This window comes from Salvia hispanica, chromosome 4, assembly GCF_029641045.1.
Source record: "Salvia hispanica isolate PSC_SH4W2 chromosome 4, Shi_PSC_v1, whole genome shotgun sequence".
In the NCBI taxonomy this organism is placed as follows: Eukaryota; Viridiplantae; Streptophyta; class Magnoliopsida; order Lamiales; family Lamiaceae; genus Salvia; species Salvia hispanica.
Window position 1 is genome coordinate 33,067,331 of NC_142695.1, and position 23,375 is coordinate 33,090,705.

The following is a 23,375-nucleotide window of genomic DNA, read 5'->3' on the forward strand; positions in this document are numbered from 1 at the left end:
TTCTGCTAAGGAGTGGTTTGAGTGTCTACCTACAGAGCAAGTATCCACGTGGAAGGACATAGTGGCAGCATTCTTCGTCAAATACTATCCATCGGGCACCATAGTAAAGTTGAAGAGTGAAATCTTCCAATTCATTCAGCGCCTAGACAAGCCCCTTTATGAGGCCGTTGCTCATTTCAAAGGACTCCTCCGCAAGTGCCCCAACCATGGTTTCAACGTGGACCACCACGTAGGTATTTTATATAATGGCTTCAATGAGCAAATCTGTGCTATGTTGGATTCAGGGGCCAACGAAGGATACCTAAAGAAGAGCGGAGCAGAGGCTATGGCTGTGATAGAGGAATTTGCCACCAATAGCCGCAGGTGGTCGAAGGAGAGGCATCAAACCAGGAGAGTTGCAGCAATAGAGGCAGACGAGGAGAGCTCCTTTGCGAAGGAGTTGGCAGAGCTTAAGGTTAGGGTGAATCAGATGGAGACATCAAGGAGAGAAGATTCGGTCCCACCGACTTCGGTTATTGCAGCCACCAAACCCGACGCTGAAGCCACTCCTACCGAGGATGTCAACTATGTGCAACAAGGAGGCGGCCCCAATAGATCTTTCAACAACAATAATTATCGCCCTAACCAGGGGGTGGTAATTACAATAATAATGGGAACCGTCCTCACCCCAACCTTTCGTACTCTAACAATAATTCTTGCAACCCCTTGCAGGATTTAATGTGAGTAAAGGTGGAGTGGTTGAGTCCGCAAAGAAGGAGGAGAGATATGAGGCAGAGATCATGAAAATCCTTGAAGTGCTCGTGCAAGATAGAAAGACCAACGACACCAAGAGTGGAGTCGTGGAAGCAAGGTTGAACAACCTCGAGGCTGGAATAAACACGATCATAACTGCCATCACCTATATCAAAACTCAGATGGACCAAGTCCAACAAAAGATAGATGAGGACAAGAAGGCAGCAACACGAATGGCTGACATCAACAAAAAGTGGGTCGCAAAGCAGAAAATGGGGGCAGAATGTAGCTCTGGGGCGCAAACCGGAGCCTGCTCGACGCCCAGCGGACCACTGCAAGCCTTGCAGTGGGCCGCTACCGAGCCCGCAGAAGCACCCGCGACGAAAGATGCTCTCATGCGACACAATGGATTGTACTCCCTTTTCAGCCAAAGAGGAAGTTTAAACTTGAGGAGCAATTTAAGCACTTCTTGAATATGTTATGCAAAGTGCACATTAATATCCCCCTTGTTGAATCATGGCAGGAAATACCTAGATATGCAAAACAACTTAGGGAGGCCGTGATGCGAAAGAAGAAGCCTACTAAGGCAGATCTTAAGTGGCCTCTCCATTGCAGTGAGATCATTCAACGAGAGAAGACAGCGAAGCAGAGGGATCCAGACCAGTTCATCATAAGGTGTTCAATCGGCCAAGGAAAAGTGGACAAAACACTCTGCGATCTTGGAGCAAGCATCAACATCATGCCACTCAAGTACTACGAAAAGCTCAACATCGGACCCCTTACGACTACGGACTGCACGATAAGGTTGGCCGATAACTCCGCAATCAAGGCAGTAGGCATGATCGAGGATATATCGGTAAAAGTTGATGATTTCATCTTCCCCGCTGATTTCATTATACTTGATATGAAAGTTGATAAAAAGGTGCCACTAATCATCGGAAGAGATTTTCTTGCCCTAAGCAAAGCTCTCATTGATGTAGGTAGGGGGAGATCACGCTTAGCGACAATGCTAGCAAGTCCACCTATAAGATATAGAGCGAAGTGCTGAAATACATCGAGGCACAAAGAGCCAAGATGGAGTACGAGTGCAGAGTCATGATGATGACCAACACTACGAAGCCTAAAGGGCCGAAAGAAGGGGAAGATTGCTCTAACCCTTCTATTTTTGTCATTAATGCTGTACCTCCAGCCCCGAAACAGGGCAAGCCTAACCCCCCTAAAGTTGCACCGCAGGGAAAACCGAAGGGGAAAAAGAAGAAGAAGGCTCAGTCGCATGATGACCCCGAAGTCTAGGCTCGAAAGGAAAGTACAAATGGTGGAAGAAGATGGGCACGAAATTGGTCCAATTTGCGGTTTTCAGCACAAAGGTCACTGATTCGCCCACCTAGTTGGGTCACTTCAAGTTGAGCCAACGACTTTAAAATAAAGGCGCTAGTTGGGAGGCAACCCAATTTGTTTACTTTTATATTCTCTTTGTTTTTCGTTATTTTCATTTTCTTAAAAAAAATTAACTCACGGCGCCCGCTGCATAATCCACAGCGGTCGCAACAGGTGTGACACGTGTGCAGGAATAGGGCCGGGCCGTAGCGGTCGTTGCATAGGGCCGCAACGGCCTGGGAGAACGCGCCATTTTCTGAAGACCTGCAGCGGTTGTTGTGCGACACGCAGCGGTCGCTGCACGAGAGCAGAATCGCGAAACTACCTATTAAGGTCTGTTTTTCTCACTCTCTTCATCATCTTTTCTCTCCATTCTCTCTTGCACACGAACCCCACTCAAATTCATCTATTGCATATCGATTCTCAAGCTTTCGTCGTCCAATTCACTCCAAATCAAGGTATGATTCCTAACTCAAATTTCTGAGTTCATGTTTAAATTCTTCCATGGATATTGTGCTATTTGATGAATTGTTCGGTTGTGAAGTTTGTTTTACCAGGGGGATGAGTTTGGTGATGATCTTTCGTATTTTGAACGGTTATATTTTTGTTATGGGTGATGATTTGTGAGTTTTTGAGAGCATTTTTCCCTTTTGTTCTTTGTTGTTTATGCATTGCAATCATGTTCATAGCATTGTGAGGCTATTATTACTTCCATGAATTGCAATACATGTGTGATTTATAGAGATTGTTAGATTGTGTTGATTATGTTGATACGTCTCTGCATGGGGGATTAATTCACGTTGGGGGATGGATTATTGTTGTTCTTTTGTGTTTATATTGTTTTACATGTCTACATGATACACTTTAGAAAACATGTCAGGTACAAACTTGCACAACATGGTTTATTCTTGAATTGTAGCTTGGTTGATTGCAAGTTTGGGGGAAAACCCTTGTTTGTCATTTGTTTGGTGCTCTTTTTATGAGTTTGGTTTTCTTTGTAGGATAATGACAACAAGAGGTTTTCCCCCAAATAAAGAAAACCAAACTCATAAAAAGAGCACCAAAACAAATGACAAACAAGGGTTTTTCCCCAAACTTGCAATCAACCAAGCTACAATTCAAGAATAAACCATGTTGTGCAAGTTTGTACCTAACATGTGTTCTAAACTGTATCATGTACACATGTAAAACAATATCAACACAAAAGAACACCCATAATCCATCCCCCAATGCAAATTAATCCCCCATGCAGAGACGCAACATTTTAAGCAACGAAACCAACAATCGCTGTCAATTACTCATGTATTGCAATTCATGGAAATAATAATAGCCTCACAATGCTATGAACATGATTGCAAAGTATAACAAAGATCAAGGAGGGATTTCACTATCAAAACACAAAATTCATCACCCAATTTACAAATATAGCCAATGAAATCATGAAACAATAACATCAAACTCATCCCCCATGATAAAACAAATTTCTCAACCGAACAAATCATCAAATAAAGAAAAGTCCACGGAAGAATTTAAGCATAAGCTCAGAAATTGAAGTTAGGATTCATACCTTGATTTGGAGTGATTTGAACGATGGAAGCCCTGAAAAATGAGATGCAATGGATGAACTTGAGTTAGGGTGTGTGGAATTGTTGAATATTTTGAGTGGAGGTCGTGTGCAAGAGAGAATGGAGAGAAAAGATGAAGAAAATAGAAAGAAAAACTAACTCTTATAGCAGTTTTCGCGTCATTGCCTCTCGCGCAGTGACCGCTGCATGTTTCTCCTAACGACGGTCTCCTTCGGGCCGCTGCGGTCCACGCAGCGACCGCTCCGGCACGCCCTAGGGCCCGACCCTGTTCCTTCACACGTGTCAAACTGGCAGCGACCGCTGTGGATTATGCAGCGGTCGCCGTTAATTTTTTTTTTTAAATACGAGAATTACAAAAATTAAGAGAAAAATAAAAGAAAATAAAATATTGGGTTGCCTCCCAACAAGCGCCTTTGTTTTAGAGTCGTTGGCTCGACTTGAAATTACCCAACTAGCTAGGCGGGTCGATGACCCTTGTGCTAAAAACCGTGAATTGTATCAATTTTGTGCCCATCTTTCTCCATCATTTATACTTTTCCTTCGTGGTCGGGGTCATCATGTGACGGACCCTTCTTCTTCTTCTTCCCATTCAGTTTTCCCTGCGGTGTAACTTTAGGGGGGTTAGGCTTTCCCTTTTTCGGGGCTGGAGGTACAGTATTAATGACAAAGATAGAAGGTTAGAGCAATCCTCCCCTTCTCTTGGCCCTTTAGGCTTTGTATTATCTGTCATCATCATGACTCTGCACTCGCACTCCATCTTGGCCCTTTGTGCCTCCTCGTACTTGAACATCTCACTCTCGATTTTGTAGGTAGACTTGCTAACATTGTCGCTAAGCGTGATTTCCCGCCTACCTACATCAATAAGCGCTTTGCTCGTGGCGAGAAAATCTCGTCTGAGGATTAGTGGCACATTTTTATCAAACTTCATATCAAGTATAATGAAATTAGCGGGAAAGATGAAATCATCTACTTTTACCAATACGTCCTCAATCATGCCCATTGCCTTGATTGCGGAGTTATCAGCCAACCTAATTGTGCAGTCTGCCTTCATAAGTGGCCCGATGTTGAGCTTCTCGTAGTACTTGAGTGGCATGATGTTGATACTAGCCCCAAGATCGCAGAGTTCCTTGTCCACTTTTCCTTGGCCAATCGAACACTTAATAATGAACTTGTCGGGATCCTTCTGTTTCACTACTTTCTCCCGTTGAATTATTTCACTGCAATGAAGAGGCAACTTGAGATCGGCTTCTTCTTTCGCATCACGGTCTCCCTAAGTAGTTTTGCATACCTAGGTATTTCCTTCAATGATTCAACGAGAGGTTTGTTAATGTGAACTTTGCAGAACATATTTAGGAAGTGCTTAAATTGCTCCTCAAGAAAACTTCCTCTTTGGCTGAAACGGAAGCACAATCCCATTATGACGCACGAGAGCATCCTTGGGCGCAGGTGTCTCTGCCGGCTTCGCAGCGGTCCGCTGGGCGTCTGACAGACTCCAGTTTGCGCCCCAGAGCTGTATTCTACCCCGTTTTCTGCTTCGCGACCCACTTTTTGTTGATGTACGCTACTCGCGTTGATGCCTTCTTGTCCTCCTCAATCTTTTGTTGGACTTGATCTATCTGGGTTTTGATTGAGGTGACGACAATTGTAAGCGTGGTAATTCCAGCCTCGAGGTTATTCAACCTTGTTTCCACGACTTCGATCTAGGTGTCGTTGGTCTTTCTATCTTGCACTAGCACTTCAAGGATTTTCATGATCCGTACCTCATATTTCTCCTCCTTCTTTGCGGGCTCTACAACTCCACCTTTACTTACATTAATTCCACCCATTATAATTGTTGTAATTACCGCCCCCTGATTAGGGCGATTATTGTTGTTGTTAAATGAATGGTTGGGACTGCCTCCTTGTTGCACGTAGTTGACATCCTCAACGGGAGCGGCATCAGCGTCGGGTTTGGTGACTGCGATAATGGAAGTCGGTGGTACCGGATCTTCTCTTCTCGATGTGTCCATCTGATTCACCCTAACCCTCAGCTCTGCCACTTCTTTTGCAAGGGAGTTTTCCTCGTCTGTCTCTACTGCTGCAACTCTCCTTGACTGATGCCTCTCCTTCGACCACCCGCGGCTGTTGGTGGCAAATTCCTCTCTCACTGCAATTGCATCTGCCCCTCTTTTCCTTAGGAATCCTCCGTTGGCCCCTGAACCAACATGGCACAAATTTGCTCGTTAAAGCCATTATATAATATGGTGCTGGATGAATTGGAAGATCTCACTCTTCAGTTTCAATATGGTGCCTGGCGGGTAGTACTTGTCGAGGAAAGCCGCCACTATGTCTTTCCACGTGGACACTTGCTCTATAGGTAGACACTCAAACCATTCCTTAGCAGGATCTATAAGGGAAAAATGAAAGAGGCGTACCCTAATGGCATCGTCGTCGACACCATTCAATTTGAGCGTATTTGCAATCTCCACGAATCTCGATAGGTGGCGGTTTGCATCTTCCGTGGCCCTTCCTGAAAAAGAATGCTGCTCAACCCTTTGAATGAGGGGTATGCGCAGCTCAAAGTTGTTAGCGTCGAACCGAGGACCCTCGGAAATCGTAAGATCGTTCCCGTGGTTGAACATGTGCATAACAGGGAGTATCTCCTTGTTTTTCTTCTCCTGTGCCTCTCGAGCGAGCTTTTCGTCCATCAAAAGTTTGACTTGGATCTGCAACCTCTCCAACTCGGTCATGTTGTCATCATCTGCCATTGTTAGTCGTCATCTTCTTATTATCCTACGTGTCCTTTCAAGTTTGTGATCGATCGGCTCTAAGCTGTCCTTCCCAGAGCGCGTTCGCATAAACTACCCGAAAGAGAGAAAATAAAAAAAATTAAATTAAAACTAAAAATCAAAATTTGAAAGCAATAAAATCCAAAGTAGTAAAATCGTCCTTTGGAAGATATCAATCCCAAAGTGATATTATTCCCCGGCAACGACGCCAAAAACTTGATGCACTATTTATTAACACTAAAAATACCTGCAAGTATACAGGGTAGATCTAGTATAGCTAAAGGTCAGTACCGGGTTGTCGAACACGGGGAATAAGATCACCAATTGGCTATATTCTACTAAGCTTCTTTTATTATTTGGAGAACCAGAGAATTTTTGTGAAAATAATTGAATTAAAACAGAAAACAGATGAATGCAACACAAACTAGAGATAGAATAAGTGAGATAAGAGTATTCCAGGGATGTGCGTTCACAACTATGGTTATACAAACTCCTTCTACAATACCCTAGCACAGTCTATACTTCGATAGGACGAGTCACATAAGTTCTGCCCATGTGGTACAAGCGTAGATTACTAACACTAGGGTTGTTAATCCTAGATTCGTAACTCCTAGAAGCTCCTAAGACCCTTGATAAGTCCTCACTCTCAATTAACAGTGTCGTTTTAAGGGAAGCTAATTGTAGTGCCTATTAAGTGGATCTAACTCGCCAACCTCCTCTCACGATTATGTAACAAGTTATAGCAGATCAACATCGAATGTGTCACTCAAACATGCAGTATTACGGAACAACTTAAGGAAGAAACGAAGTATAAACAAAACGGATATTAAATAGAAAATGGAATTCGTATAAACCAAAAGAATGTTACTAACACATCCCTAGAATCCTATGAATTTAGTTACACATGATAGAATAATCTAAAAACATAGTTTGAAGGGAAAATAATGTAAACATAAGAACTAAAGTGATAAAACCCAAAGGTAAAATCTTGTAGCCTTGATCTTCACTTGACTTCGTTTTCAACCTCTTGCACAGTGATGAATTCTCAAATATTTTGCTCTAGAATTGTGAGGCAAAGAGTGTAAAAAAAGTTGTCTCCGAATGAAGAGTTTTAAGGGGATATATATAGGGAGTAAGTCGAATCTATGTAGGAAAGGAAAAGATTGACTAATCTTGGTAAAATCTGGAGAAAATCAAATTAAATTCGTGCACCGCCTTCTCGCAGCGGACCACTACACCTTGGCCAGCGGTCGCTGTGCATTGTCAGAAGCCTCTGCGGATTTGGGTAGCGGTCGCTGCATGTCCTACAGCGGTCGCTGCAAATTAGTCCAGTGGCTACGGGATCTTCTCGAGCGATCGCTGCACACGTCCTAGCGTTTGCTGGGCGTCTTTAGACTTTTCAGCACAACTTTTCCGGAGCAGACCGCTTCAAGCGCAGCGGCGGTCGCTGCGACATGCAGCGGGCCGCTGGGCTTCTTTGAACGCGCCATAATTCCATCTTCGAATTTTTCCTATCTTTTTGGCTCCAATATGCACAATTCTCACAAAACATGTCAAAATACCAAAATAGATAAAATATGTGAGATATGGACATGAATTGCGATTTAGACACTAAAAACAGACCAAATAAGGGCTCTAAAATAGTGCAAAATCCGAGCGTATCACTATGACCGTCGAAGGGGAGGACTTCATGCCGGCTTACGCCAAGTCTTCCTCCATCCACAACCCCGTCCTTCGATACCTCCACCGGGCGATGAAGCAATTGATGTTTGCCCGGACAGACGGTGGGAGTGTCTCCCAAACCGAGATGGACGTGATCAGGAGTCTACTCAATAAGAAGGGGATCAACTTTGGAATCCTCTTCACCATCTATGTTGACCGCATCTCCAAAAAGGACGGGAGCACTATATGGTGCGGGGGTTTGATCACGGCGATTGCCGAATATGTTGGCATTCCGACGAATTACTTCACTCCGGACATGGGTGAGATGTTTATCACCTATGAAGTCCTCTTCGCGGTGGGCCTCTTGAAGACAGATTAGAGCGACCAAGCGTTTATCTACAGACAGAGCGGGATCACTTTCCCATTCCGCTCCCGCAATTGACTAAGGTCGATACGTTGGACAACAAGGCCAACTGGAGGCTCGACACCGCCGCCCACCGGAGTGCGATTGAAGCCAACCCCATTCAAGGGGAGTATAGGAGCTCGGAACATGTCGTTTCACGTCCCCAACTTTGAACCAGAAGTTGATTCCACCTTCACCGCCCTTGAAGAATATGTGGAAGGTGGAGAGCATTCTTATGCTCAAGGAAGTGGGGCGCCACGCCGCCGCCGCAGCAAGAAGAAAAAGAAGAGGAAGAAGAAGTCGAGGGCCATCGCCGCCGCAACAGGAGACCGCCGCCGAGGCCGACCGGATCCTCTAGATAAGTTCTAAGCCGGTACCTCCGCCCAACTAGGAGAGATGATTTCCTACTTGCAAAACATGTCCAACACTTGGGACACTCGTTGGACGGAGCAGCAGTAGGTCAACAACTCCAACCAACAAGGTTGGGAAGCCCAAGGCAATTGGCGGGTGGCAGAGACGAACTTTGGGAGGCTCAAAGGTTTGAATACATCCATCAACGACAACAACTTTCCGAGCTCCGACAAATGCCCACGGAGGCCCAAGAGGAGCGCCAAACCATGAGGGAGGACATCACCTATCTCATTGGTGCCATTGAGGACCTCAGTGCCCGTTTCCCTCCTCCTAAAAAATGATGAAGTCAAGCTCATGACTTAAAACGAGCATTTGTATCATTACTTTTTGTTTAAAACAATTTGATTTTCATGTTGACAGTTTTTGGTTATTTTTGCTTTGAATTTTCGTATTTAAAGCCTTGAAATGTTTTTCGCAGGAATCTGGAGTCCTGCCAGCGACCGCTGCGCACGCCGTTGCGGTCCGCTGGCCACACACTGGAAGGATCTGACTTGTCGCCAGCGACCGATACCCATCAACAGTTTCCAACGCGATTTTTTGAATTTTTCGAATTTTCACCCGGTCCGGACCCCACAAGAAAATTTCAAGGTATCTTTATTGCTTTGTAGTTTACTCACGACCCTACCGACTCTACAAACTTATTTTACACTTTTTTGCAAATAAGTTTGGAGGGATGAAGTGGTGGACCGTGAGTTCAGGGTTTTCGTTTAGGTTTTTAAGTTTTTGTTTATATTTTTGAAATAAAACCCGAAGGTGAATTGCTTGTGCAAAAATATCAAGAGCATTACAGGAAGAAATTAGAAACAAGCATGCTTAGGGACACACATTAGACCGAGTTGCCAATGATATTACATTCCATCTATGTTTAAGTACGGCTTGATGTCTTGATTTGATGGTTTGGTAAAATGTGCATAATTAGTGAATTGCTTGTTCGCCTTGAATCATGTTTTTACCTAGTGAGATTTGAGCCTTGATTCTTTCTTGTGTCATTTATCTGCATTCATGTATATGTTTCTAGAACTTGCCCTAAGTCTACATAGTGTTTAAGTTGATAAGGGAAGATGTTAGGCCATCTTTTCTAGCCTAGTTTTTATCCAAAATTTTCGACCCTCTCAAAAAAAAAAAATCAAAATTTTTCCGTTTGGAGCCAATTTTGAGCCTTTAAGCCTTTTTCTTCGGAAGCCAAATAAATGGGGAAAATTCCATGGGTTAGTATATAATGTCATATCTTTTTATGTTTAAGTCACTTTTTAGCCATATATTCCTAACCTAACAAAGAGCCTACATTACAACCAAAAAGAAAGACCTTTCGAACTTTTGATGCTTAATCACATCTAGTAGAGGAGGGATTAGATTTTGAGCAAGCCTATGATAAACTTTGCATGATGCATGATTTGAGTGCCTTTACACTTAACCCATATACACTTTGAGAGTGAGAGAAAGAACACTTCCCATCTTTGAAGTTTGCCACTTGTGAGTGCTTGAATTCAAGGTGTTCCACGAGTTAGTAATGAAAGTACACTAATAAGCCTTGCTTGATTTGATTGCGTTAATTCATGGTTAATCTGTTCTTTCATCTTTTGAGACAATTATGACGTCTAATCCTTGTGCATTCCGTGCGTCTATATTTGTGTCTTTATTATTTTGTTCGAGGACAAACAAAAATGTATGTTTGGGGGAGTTGATACGCTCGGATTTTGCAATGTTTTAAGGCTCATATTTGGTCCGTTTTCAATGTCTAAATCGCAATTCATGTCTATATTTCGCATATTTTATCTATTTTGACATGTTTTGTGAGAATTGTGCATATTTGAGCTGAAAAGATAGGAAAAAGTCGAAGATAGAAGTCTAGATCATTCAAGCTGTCCAGCGGCCCGCTGCACCATGCGCAGCGACAGCTAGACCATAGCGACCGCTACATCCATAGCGGCCCGCTCCGGAGAAAGTTGTGCTAAAAGTCTGAAGACGCCCAGCGACCGCTGGGGAGTGCGCAGCGACCGCTCGAGAAGTTCCCGAAGCCACTGGACTAATTTGCAGCGACCGCTACATCACATGCAGCAACCACTATCTAAATGGGCAGAAGCTACGGACAACGCACAACGACCGCTAGCCAAGGTGTAGCGGTCCACTGCAATAACGCGGCGCACGAGTTGACCTATTCTCTCTCCAGATTTTACCAAAATTAGCCACCTTTTTTCCTTCCACCAATATGATTCGAACCATCCCCTATAATTACCCCCTCAAACCTCTTCATTCAACAAACACTTTTTGCCTCATAATTCTAGAGCATAATATTTGAGAGTTCTTCGCCGTGCAAGAGGTTGAAGACGGATTCAAGTGAAGGTCAAGGCTACTAGGATTCTACCTTTGGGTTTTATCGCTTTAGTTCTTATATTTACTTAGTTTTCCCTTCATACCATGTTTCTAGATTATTCTATCATATTTAACTAAATTCATAGGATTCTAGGGATGTGTTAGTAACGACTTTGGTTATACAATTCCTTTTTCTATTTAATATCCGTTTTGTTTTTACTTCGTTTCTTCCTTAAGTTGTTCCTTAATACTTCATGCTTGAGTGACACATTCGATGAAGATTTAATATAATTTGCTACATAATCATGAGAGGAGTTTGGCGAGTTAGATCCACTTAATAGACACTACAATTAGCTTCCCTTAAAACGGCACTACTAATTAAAAGTGAGGACTTTTCAAGGGTCTGAGGAGCTTTTAGGAATTACGAATCTAGGGTTGACAACACGTCAACCCACTTAAATATGCACACTTCTCACAAAACACGTCAAAATACCAAAATAGACAAAATATGGACATGAATTGTGATTTTGATATTAAAAACAGACCAAATAAAGGTCTTAAAACAGTGCAAAATCAGAGCGTATCAAATCCCTCAAACTTACATTTTTGTTTCTCCTCAAACAAAACAATAAAAACACAAAATAGACGTTATAATTGCCTCAAAGTATGGAAAAGATAGACTAAGCATAAATTAATGCAATCAAATCAAGCAAGACTTATTAGTGTACTCTCATTACTAACTCGTAGAAAACCTTGAATTCATGCGCTTTAATGTGGCAATCTTCCAAAGATGGGAAGTGATTTATCTCTCACTCTCAAAAGTGTATAAAGGTAATGTATATAAGCACTCAAATCATAAATCATGCATCACGCAAAGTTTACCATAGGCTTGCTCAAAGTCTAATCCCTCCTCTACTTGATGTTATTAAGCATCAAAAGTCCGAAAGGTCTTCATTTTTTGTTGTAATTTAAGCTCTTTGGTAGGTGAGGAATATTTGGCTAAAAAGTGATTCTAAATAAAAATATCCCAAGTAGAGTTAAAATGACCCCACTTTTCTAAACACCTAAGACACTTCTAACACTTTTTTTCCCGTCAACTCACTTTTCAATCCTTTCATTTTTCTTTTCTTTTATTTTCTTTTTCAACCTTTCTTTTTCTTTTCTCATAAGAATCCTTTCTAGATCAAGCACACATTTTGAAATTTTGAGAGGGTAAAAAATTTATGGTATAGAAGCAGCTAAGAAAAGATGGCCTAACATCCTCCTAAATCAACTTAAACATTATGTAGACTTAGGAAAACTAGGAGCAAGTTCTAGAAACAAATGCATGCAGATAAATCACACAAGAATGAATGTAGGCTCAATTCTCACAAGGTATAAGCATGATTCAATGCGAACAAGCAATTTACTAATTATGCACCATTTCACCAAACCATCATATCAAGACGTCAAGCCATACTTAACCAAAGATGAAAAGAACTTCCTATCATTGGCAACTCGGTCTAATGTTTCCCTAAATATGCGTATTTCTAAGTTCTTCATGTTATGTTCATGACATGGATTCACCTTCGGGTTTTAAAACAAAAACTTAAACTAAAAACCTAAAACAAAAACCTAAACTCACGGTCCACCACTTCATCCCCACAAACTTATTCACAACAATGTGTAAAATAAGTGTGTAGAGTCGGTAGGGACGTGAGTAAACTACTTAAAAGAATACATACCTTGAAACTTTTCGCGTAGGGGCTAGACGGGGCGAAAATTCAAAAAAATTCAAAAAATCGCTCTGGAAACTGAATAGGCACCGGCCGCTACGGACTCTGCAGTGGTCGCAAGCGAGAGTCCAGAAACCTGCAAAAATTTTCAATCAATACAAAAACGAAAATTAACCTCAAAAGTACTAAAAAAACGTAAGCAAAAACTGTCAAAACATAAAAATAAAATTGTCTTAAAACAAAACAAATAAAGATACAAGTGCTCATTTAAAGTCATGAGATTGACTTCTTCAAAGTTCATTGAGGAGAAGGGAAACGAGCATTGAGGTCGTCAAATGCGCCAATAAGATAGGCGATGTCGCCACTCATGGTTTGGTGCTCCTCTCGAGCCTCGGCGGCCATCCTTTGGAGTTCGGCAATTTGTTGGCGTTGATGAACATCCTCCAGCCGTTGATGCTCCCAAAAGTTTTGCTCCGCCGTCTGCCATTTGCCTTGTGCTGCACATCCTTGTTGATTGAAGGCGTTGGCTTGTTGTTGCTCCGCCCAACGGTTGTCCCAAGTGTTGGACATGTTTTGCATGTAGGAGAAAATTTCTCCTAGTTGGGCGGGCGTGCCGGCTTGGAACTCTTCGGTGGGATCCGGCCTCCCTCGTCGGCGGTTTCGTGTATTGCGGCGGCGATGGCCTTATACTTCTTCTTCTTCTTCTTCTTCATGCGGCGGTGCCCCACTTCCTTGATCATGCGAATGCTCTCCGCTCTCGTGGTATTTATCAATGGTGTCGAAGGCGGAGTCCTCCTCGGGGTCGAAGACGGGGGTGCGCATCGTCATGTTCCTCTTCCTAAACTCCCCTTGAATGGGGTTTGTCTCAATAGCTCTTCGGTGGGCGGCGGTGTCGAGCTTCCATTAGCCTTGTTTTACCACGTATCGACCTTAGTCAAATATAGGATTGGAACGGGAAAGTGATCCCGCTTCCCCTTGAAGAAAGAAAGCTTGCCCACTCGAGTCGGTCTTCAAAAGCCCCACCGAAAAGAGCACTTCGTAGGTGATGTACATCTCATCAATGTCCGGAGTGAAGTCCGTGGTTGGGATGCCAATGTGCTCGGCAATCGCCGTGATCAATCCCCCGCAATAAATGGTGCTCCCATCGTTCTTCAAGATGCGGTCAACGTGAATGATGCAGAGGATTCCAAAGTTGATCCTCATCTTGTGGAGAAGACTCCACATCACATCTAGCTCTGTTTGGAAAATACCTCCACCGTCAGTCCGAGCAAACATCAATTGAGTCATAGCCCAATGGAGGTACCTTAGGACATGGTTGCGGATGGAGGAAGACTTGGCATAAGCCAGGATGAAGTCCTCTCCCTCTGTAGTCGCATGTTGGAGGCGGGGATCTACTCTACCTTTTACGAAGGGATAAACAAGGAATCCAAGGATTTGGAAAATTCAACAAGCGGAGGACGATTTCCTCACCTGAGAGTCAGCGAGGCCAAGAAGGTTATGGGGAAGCTCTTAAGTGCAAACAGAACTTACGATAATCCACATGAGTCCTACACAAGGAGAAGAGTTGCAAGCATCTCAGTAGCAATAAAAGATGATAAACTGGAGATGCGGATAGACAAACTGGAGAAGGTACCCTTGACAGCGATAGAGAAGAATGCACCATCCCCTCCGGTCGAGAACAAACAATTTAATGACCTTGGGAGCTGAAGCCCGAATTTTGTTTTTCCTTCGTTCAAAACTGATTGTGTTACCTTTAAGTGGGACGCCCACAACCGGTCTTCTAAAACAAAGACTTAGACCTGTTATGTTTCTTATACATTACACATGTAAAACAACCATTAAATGTAAATTATAACACCATTATGACAATATATTTTATTTTATTCCTTGAAAAATAAAATAAGAGTCCGCTTGTTTGTCAGGAAAGTAAAGTTGCCGTATAAATGATTTCTAAAAAAATGATTCCTGGGAACTTTTCTTTTTAGTGTTTGAAAAAATGATCGTAATATATTTAATTTAACATTTTAGTTTAAAACTAAATTAAGGATTAGAGTAGTATATTTATTGTAAATATGTGCTAAAAATATTTATTATCAATATTATCATCTTGAATACTTTAATATATTATATTAAACTTAAATTTATATTTATACTTTACTAAATAATCCATCCAAGAAAATTCATAAAAAGTAAAGAGAAGAAGTGAACTAATTTATTTCATCAGAAATATCATTTTTTTTAACTCTCGTTATTAAGAATGAAAAAGTAAACTAACTAATCCGAATCTTTTCATTGTAGCATTTTGTCTGCGTAAGGCTAATAAGCCTTCGGTCTCTCCCAATTCCTGAAAGAGCTTATGACGATTGTCTTTTTTCTCTTTGTCACCTACGTTAAAAATTTCAATAAGTTTATCCATTTGATTATTCGACTTATTCATTTGCTGAACAAACACATTAGTCATGCGGTCAAAACTTAATTTTAAACCATCAGAACTTGTCCTCCTTTTGCGCTTATGTTTTTTTTAAGTACCTTCACCTCGAGGTGTAATTATTGAAGGTGCACCATCTTCACCAGATTCTTCATCTCCCTGATCAACATTTTGATCTTTATCTATGTCTTCACATACACGAAAATCATGACTTGAAAAAAATAGAAAAAAAAAATATATACAGAATTTACCTGATAATGGAAATAACCACGAAATTGAAAGATCTAAAGGGAGAATAGAACTCGGTAGAAGTGAGAAATCGACAAAGATAAAAGCAGAAATCGCAGAGATGAGACACATAGAAGAGAAATCGGCAGAATTAAATAGAAGATACAGAGAACAATATCTTTTGTTCCATATCATTTAAAATCGTCAAATCCATGAAAAAGAATAACAACTTTAAGGTGAGAAATTATAATCTGCATTTTTCCACTAACTTTCCATGATTTTAGGAATCAGATTACTTTCAATGTTTTTTTATTATTGTAACAAATCGGACCTAAGAGTTTTTACAATATCCAATTACTCGAAAGGTGAATTCTACAATACAAAACTCTAACAATCTCCCACTTATATTGAAAGCTCTTTGGTTTATTGTTTCGAGTGTATCTCTGTTTGTCGTAGTTTTTTTTTTAGTTCTCCTGTCGTTGTGGGCTGATAATGTCAGAATGTCAAACTGATCCAGCTGACCAATGTATGCCTTTACCTGCGAATGCCTATAAACAGACCTAGTGAAAATTCAAACTGATCAACTTGACTTAATCCAACATACTTTTGTTTCGTTAAGTTCGCAAATGGAGGAACTTAGGGTTTTCAAAACCTCAACCCACAATCCTATTAATTAGTAAAGAGACGATGTGTTCTACATTTATTGAGGACAAGTTGGGGATGGCTGCTGCAACGAATTCATAGTGGGTTAAGTTAAACTACTTGACCAAACGAACTAGGAGACTAAACTAACTAAACTGATCCATTTGCTAAAACTTGACTAGACTTGATCAACCTATCTGAACGGAAGAACTGGTACTGTAATTTCCTGAAACGGCCAAACAAAGTAAAAGTGAGTGGGTGTTAGTCCCCTGCAGAATTATACGATAAAGTAATCTTTTCCAACAACTTCATCTTCCTTACAGAATTGGTAGAAAACAGAGCATAATCAGATCTCGAATATTTCCTCACTAACTAACTAATTTCAAACAATCACACTTAACATAGTAAACTTGCGATTTTAAATCTAAGCTAAAAGACAGACTAAAATTACGTAAATAAACTGACTAGGCCATAATCAAGTAGAAATAACGAAGACGATTACCAGATCTATAATATAGAAAACTTAATCATACGCGAACATACTTTCATTCATCGTAAACACATTCGGATCTGCTTCACCACCTTTCAACATACTAGACTGACAGGTCCCTAGAGTGCAGTGCAGGTGCGGTGTGATATGTGTTACTCGATCTAACAGGTCCAGAGGATTCGACTAGACTTCAGAGGCTAGAACATCGTGAAAATTATCAGAAAGGGGTCGTTGGGTGCACTCTGTTCCTTCAAAAAAACCTCAACCCACTATACTACAACTTAGCACATGGAAGTAAAGGATCGATCCCACGAGGACGAAGGTGCTACGAAACTGCATTTGAGGATGTTTTGGGAAAAGGGGTTTGACTGCTGCCACGCAATTTTGTGGGTCGAGAACTTAAAACTACTGGGTTTGAGAGATAAGCAAAACTTTACTCTACCTACTAGGTCTAATAGATCAGGAGAACTTTACTCTACCTACTAGGTCTATGAACTGAGAGCGTACGGAACATACATGACTTAGAGAAACTGAGATATTTTAAAGTTCTAAAACAGCTGGAGTAAACTTAACTAGAAAGGCTTTCCTAATTTGGACAGACAAGCATAAAGCAAAAAGCAAGACAAGTTTCCTTAAACTACCAGCGTCTGGAAAAGCATGCACAAAAGTAAAAGAGACAAAGTGGATCGTACTGTCAGGTCTAGGGGACATGCAGAAAAAGTAAAGTACATGCAGAAAAGTACTGACATAAAGCAGATCTGGTTCTAACTACCAATAACTTCATCTTCTTCGGGAATCAAATGAGAATAGCAGAGAAAACAGAATTTTAAACACCATGAAAGCAGAGCAAACTTTAGATCTAGACTTAAAACGAGAAATTAAAGCCTAAACTAACAGATCTACGCTACTGGACCTAAAGGATGCAAAAACAGAAAGTAAATAGCAATACCGATGCACAACGTAAACGTCAAGCACCAAATATACGAAATTTCAACTCCGAAACACCAAGATTCAACAAATCCAAACATCTCCATATGCAAATCCCCAACCTCCAACAACAAACCAACAGATCTCAGCTCCAAACATCCAACAAAAAACTAACAGATCTCAGCTCCAAACATCTAACAACAAACTAAGAACGAACGCTAAAAGCAAGAGATGAACATAAACTCAGAGATATCCAACCAAAAAAGCGAACATAAACTTCCATTATAACTAGAAATAGGTCTGAATCCAGTAGATCAAAGTCAGAAACTAGAGTTGCGAACTTAAAAACCACAAAGTACTAAACGAAAGCAATAAAATTGTTTCTTCGCCTTCACAAGGCGGTGTTACACAGCAAAATAACGATGACGATGAGAACCACAGTGGCCAAAATCCTCCATGTCCAAGTGCGCAGCAACACGAAATGAAAATTTGAAGTATGGAACTAGAACTAGAGCTAGGAGAGCGTAGGAGTAGCTGTTCACGGTCTTTTTTCGTTCGTCAAGGTTGAGCTCCTTATATATCCAAGGCTCTGATCCCTAGGGTATCCTCCTGGTGATTTGACGTTCTTGCCCTTGAGTAAGACTCTTTAAAATAATCTGCTCTCGCTCCATTCTGCTCCTGTCGCCAACTTTTGATTTTCCAAGTCCGAACGACGACGTCTGATTTTTGCTTCAATTCCATCTCTTTTGCATCTTCCAGGTCAGGTAGCAGTAACTCCTGGGTCCGACAGATTTACTACGCACCCGAACTCAATAACGCACATTAGCGCCCCAAATGCACAGAATTTTAACCTTAAACCGATGCATGAAACGAACCTTATCAAACTGCTCACACTTAAACCATACTTGTCCTCAAGTATGAAGACAAGAAAAAAGGAATAAGGCACGTTTCAATGCATGGTTTCCCCTTAACCGACTCTACTAAAAAAAAAAGGAAAAAGACTCAAACTACTAGACCTAGACGCTAAAGGACTTAGACAAAGAAAACAGATAAAAACACATATTGACACATAAACACATAAATGCATAAACTGGTTTATTTTCTAGCAGCCATCCCCACAAGATTAAGGTCATTTCAAGAACCTACAGTCTCCGAATCTTCCCCTTCCCTTCTTCTATCTAATCGGCTTGTCAGTTGTCAAGATAGCCCCTAACTTCACTAACTATTGGATTCGCTCGATCACTCATTCCTCACCAGGGATGTTAGGATCGTTCGCTCTTTATATGCTATACCACTGATGCCTCGGGTCAGAGAGTTCCCCTGTCTTAGCTCTTATTATAATTTTCTCCTTCCACCCTGGACAGCTTATACCTCCAAATATATATATATATATATATATATATATATATATATCTTATACTTCCGATACCCTTCCCCTAGGCCCGAGAGGTTACTTCTATCACCAAAATTTTTCTCCTTCTAAGTTCTCTCCTTAAGCATCAAGTGGCAACCCTCTCATTTTGTGTTAGTATGAAGTGTTTAAGGCTTATAACTCACTTTTATGGAGGGATTCACAACTAGATTAGTCGAGACACATTCTATCGTCCTTACTTCATCCAAACCAACTTTGATTTATTAAGGAAAAAGGCATCAAAGTTGACATGGAAAAATAAGGCTAAGTTAGTGCGACACCTAACAGACTCACAAAACACATATTATATAAAAACAAACTTCTCACACTTAGACCGGGCATCGGGCTAAGTGGGAGAAGGTACACAAATTAACAGATACCAAAGCATGCTATATATAAAAAGAAAACAAACTTCTCACACTTAGACCGAGCATCGGGCTAAGTGGGAGAAGTTAGCTAACGGAAAAATATTTACAGACACATAAAAAAAAAAAAAAACGGGCATGCTTTGTAAAAAACGAACTAAAACATAAAAAGACATTAAAAAAATTGAAATTTAAAATTACTTGGTTATGGGGGGGGGGTCAATTCTGGCTCTGTCCCCCGTGGGACCAGACTTCTTGGGCACCGTCTTTGCTTTCTTCTGGCTGGGCTTTGGTTCATCATCATTCTTGGCCTTCTGTTCCCCTGGCCTGGGGGTATCCTTCTTCACTGGTACGCTGGTGGTGGTCTCGCTGTCCTTCCTCTTCTTTCTGGTACACTGGTGGTGGTCTCGCTGTCCTTTCTCTTCTTCTCTGGTGGCATTCCCTGGGCGCCGGAGGCTGGCTTCTCTGGGGTGACTCCCGGAGTCAGTTGCCTAGAGTCTGTGGGCAACTTGGGAGGCATGCGCTGCTGCTGGGCCCGGAGGATCTTTTGGTCTACCACAGTGACCATCTTCATCATTGTCTCCACGGCCTGGGCCATCTTGTTTGCTTGTGCGGCCATCATCTCCCTCTAAGCTACCGCCTCTTGGTGCAGCTTCAGCAAGATCTCCTGTTGTTGCACCGTATTTGCTCCCAGCTTCAACATTGTCTCCTCCATTCTCGTCTGCCACCCTTCGTCTGCCACCTTCTCATCACCTTCTTCATCTGCTTTCTCGGTCTTTATCCTCACTCCATCAGCTTTCCCCACTTCGTAAAATCTCAACACGCCATCCTTCATTATCGTCAATCCCTTGTTGAAGAAGAACGGGAGATCGAAGTATCCTGGGTCGCTACACATTGGCAGGTTGGCTACCGAGTTTGCTATCTCCATTGACACATTCCTCTGGAGATATGCTCCCAGCAAGTTGCACGTATAGAGATGGCGGTCGGAGTGAGTTCTGACTCTCTGGCATGCATAAGCAGTCCAGTACCCGAGGTGGACTTTCACGTTGTTCAGCATGCACCACATGAAATACAGCTCTGGAGTAGTGAGGGTTGCACCCACTTGACCCAAGAGATTGTACCCGATATATATTTGTGCCAATCGGAGTACAGGGTCAGTGATGTTTATCCCCTTTGATGTGCTTGTCTTGAACTTGGCCACCTTCTTGTGAGCAACCATCCTCCAGGCCTCCTCAGCATCGAAGCCAGCTGTGTACTTGGGTGCGCCGATCTCTCGTTTATTCCACGTTCCTTCTTCCTCCTCCTCGGGTGTCAGTAGTCCCAGTCTCAACGACCACTCCCTCATACTCATCTCCATCTCCTCGTTGAATATCCTGAAAGAGATTGTGTCTGCATCGAGATTCGTAGATTGTTTGAACTTGAATGATGTGAAGAACTCCTTTGCCAGAGCCACCGGCACCTCCGCATTGCTGTGGTTGAGAAGCCACTCAAACCCTATGCTTTTGAAGTAGGAAATGAACTTCTTCTCCACTCCCAGTTCCTCCAGGTCCGAAAGGCACAGCTTTTTTCCGGATTTCGCTGACTTCCCATTCGTGGCTCGGCCATCACATGCCTTCTACAGCTTTGGGTCCTCAAACTGGACCATGGCTTCCAACAACCTTTTGGTCACAAGGACCTCCATCGTCTCGAACGGGCTCTCCTCCATGGCTGGTATCTCAGCCTCTTCTTCTTCAGTCTGATGGGCAAACGGCACACTGATCGCCTCTGGTTCGCTGATCACCACAGTGGTGTTCGCGGGGCGAGATTTCTTTTGTTGGGGCTTAGCAGCATGCTTACCCTTCCTCTTTCTTTCCGCCTCATATCTCATCTCCAGGGCCTCCGGAGATATCTCCTCCTCGGCTGGTAGCGTTTCTTGGACCAGGGGGATATCATCCCCAGTCTCCTCTATATCTTCCAGCCTCAGGCGTTTGGACCTGCCTGCCTCTGCTTCATCCACTTGCTTTCTATTCAGACGGGATTGCCTCCTCGTCACCCTCTCGTCCGTCGGAGTTACTTGGTCATCAGTAGTCGTATCGTATCGTCCACCACGACGATGTCAGTCTCGATCTCTTCACAAACTTTCTCGGCATCTTGCTCATCGCCGTCTCTTTCTTCCTCCTTCTCAACAACTTCCTCATTAACACTCTCACCTTCCTTCTCAGCCTCCTTGTCAACAACTGCCTCACCTTCTTCACCTACGCTGCCCTCACTGCCCTTCTCACCATCCAAAGTCTCCTCAATACCTTGTTCCTCATTCTCTTCCACCTCCCATGTTTCTTCTTCACCCACTTCCTCTGTTTTATCACTCTCCCCACCATTTCTACCCTCCTCCTGTTCCTTTTTGTCCCCTGACCCAGCGGCCTCTACATCCGGTGTATCTTCTTGCTCACCTAGACTACCCCCTCCCTCTTCTCTCTCCGATTCCTCCGTCTCCATCCTATCACCCTCCTCCTCTCCAGTTTCTTCTTCATTTACAGAGGGTTTAGCTTGGGTCTCAGTTTCTTTTTGAGGACTCGTATGTGGGGGGTTCGTCTCTTGGTTTAGGGTTTCCGTTAAAATTTGGGGGTTTTCGGGGTGTGTGGGTAAGGCTTGTGCAGTGGGTGTTTCGATTAATGTTTGGGGTCATGGTGGAATTGTAAGTGGGGTTAGGGCAGGAATTACCTCTTCTTGTTTCCGGCATGCCTCCGACATTTGTGCGAAGAATTTGCTCGCCTTCGGCCCTTACCCGTACTTCCTCATGAACTCTTGTATGATTTCCTCAGGATCCGGTTTCGCTTCGTCGGATTTCGCCTCGGCGGGGTTGTCTTGTCCGATGTTTTGCTGTGGTTGCACTTCGGTCGGTATGGGCTGCGGTGGAACTTCCGGCGGATTGGGGTTTCCTTCTGGTGGCAGCGTGGGTGTTTTCTCGGCCGTGGGAGCCGAACTCATCGCCTCCATCACCTTCTTCGTGTTTTTTCCTTTCGGTGGGTTCTTTCCGCGGGTTGAGCGTGAAGCCTGATTTTTCTGCATTTTTGTTTACGGTGGTGTTTTACGACGGTGGTTGATGGCGGTGGGTTGGATGGTTCTCGGATCAGCAGAGAGAAAGAAAAGTTTGGGAATTGTGAGGTATGAGAAAATTATTTTAGGTGAGGGAAGTTAATTAGTTTTTAGGGAAGTTATTTTAGGAAAAAGAGAATAAAAGGAAAATAAAAGAAATAAAAGGAAAAGAATAAGAAAATAAAATAAAATAAGAAAAGGAATATCATGATTGGCTTCATGCGAACGGTCGCGTCTCTGACGCAAGCAACCGTACGCCTCGCCAGCTTTTTTAAATTCAAAATTCAAACTTTCCCCTGATTTTTCTCACTTCCCTCTGACCTGGTAATCCGAAACACTTAGTAAAAATAATGAAATTTGCTGAACGTCTGGGTCAAAGAGATGAGCCTTTTATACTTGTGCATTTCCACAGACGATCAGACTTTTAAAAATCTTTTTGGGTTTTAGAAGCATATATATATTTTTTTGTATTTTCATAAAAAAAACTTATTCATGTTATTTACACCTAAATGTTTAAATATTCTTGGGAATTAACTGATCCAGATCGAAAATTTTACCCTATCTACCTGACCCAGTAATTTCAGAAGAATATTTAAACATGGCTTACTAGGCAATAGTGGAAGGTGTGTGGAATGGAATTTCTTCCACTTCACACAATTCCGAACTATCCCTAAACACTTTCACTCTATGACCATTAACAAGGAACGGAACAGAGTTAGCATTGACTCCCTAAATTTCCACTGTTCCATGCGGTCGAATGCCAACAATTGTGTAAGGCCCTATCCACTTGGACTTCAGCTTTCCAGGCATCAGCTTATATAATTGTCGTTAATTATCATGTG

General features: G+C 42.3%; 1 protein-coding gene and 1 pseudogene across 1 annotated transcript; both read right to left on the reverse strand.

Moving 5' to 3' along the window:
- Positions 1–4,284: 4,284 nt before the first annotated feature.
- LOC148928483 (uncharacterized) lies at positions 4,285–6,442 on the reverse strand. Its single transcript, XM_089056694.1, has 3 exons — positions 5,965–6,442; positions 5,456–5,889; positions 4,285–4,965 (listed from the first exon to the last, which is right to left on the reverse strand). Exons 1-3 carry the CDS (start codon positions 6,440–6,442, stop codon positions 4,285–4,287), a joined length of 1,593 nt encoding a protein of 530 aa, XP_088912820.1.
- Positions 6,443–13,264: 6,822 nt separating this feature from the next.
- On the reverse strand, positions 13,265–13,795 carry LOC148928484 (uncharacterized; annotated as a pseudogene).
- Between the last annotated feature and the right edge of the window lie 9,580 nt (positions 13,796–23,375).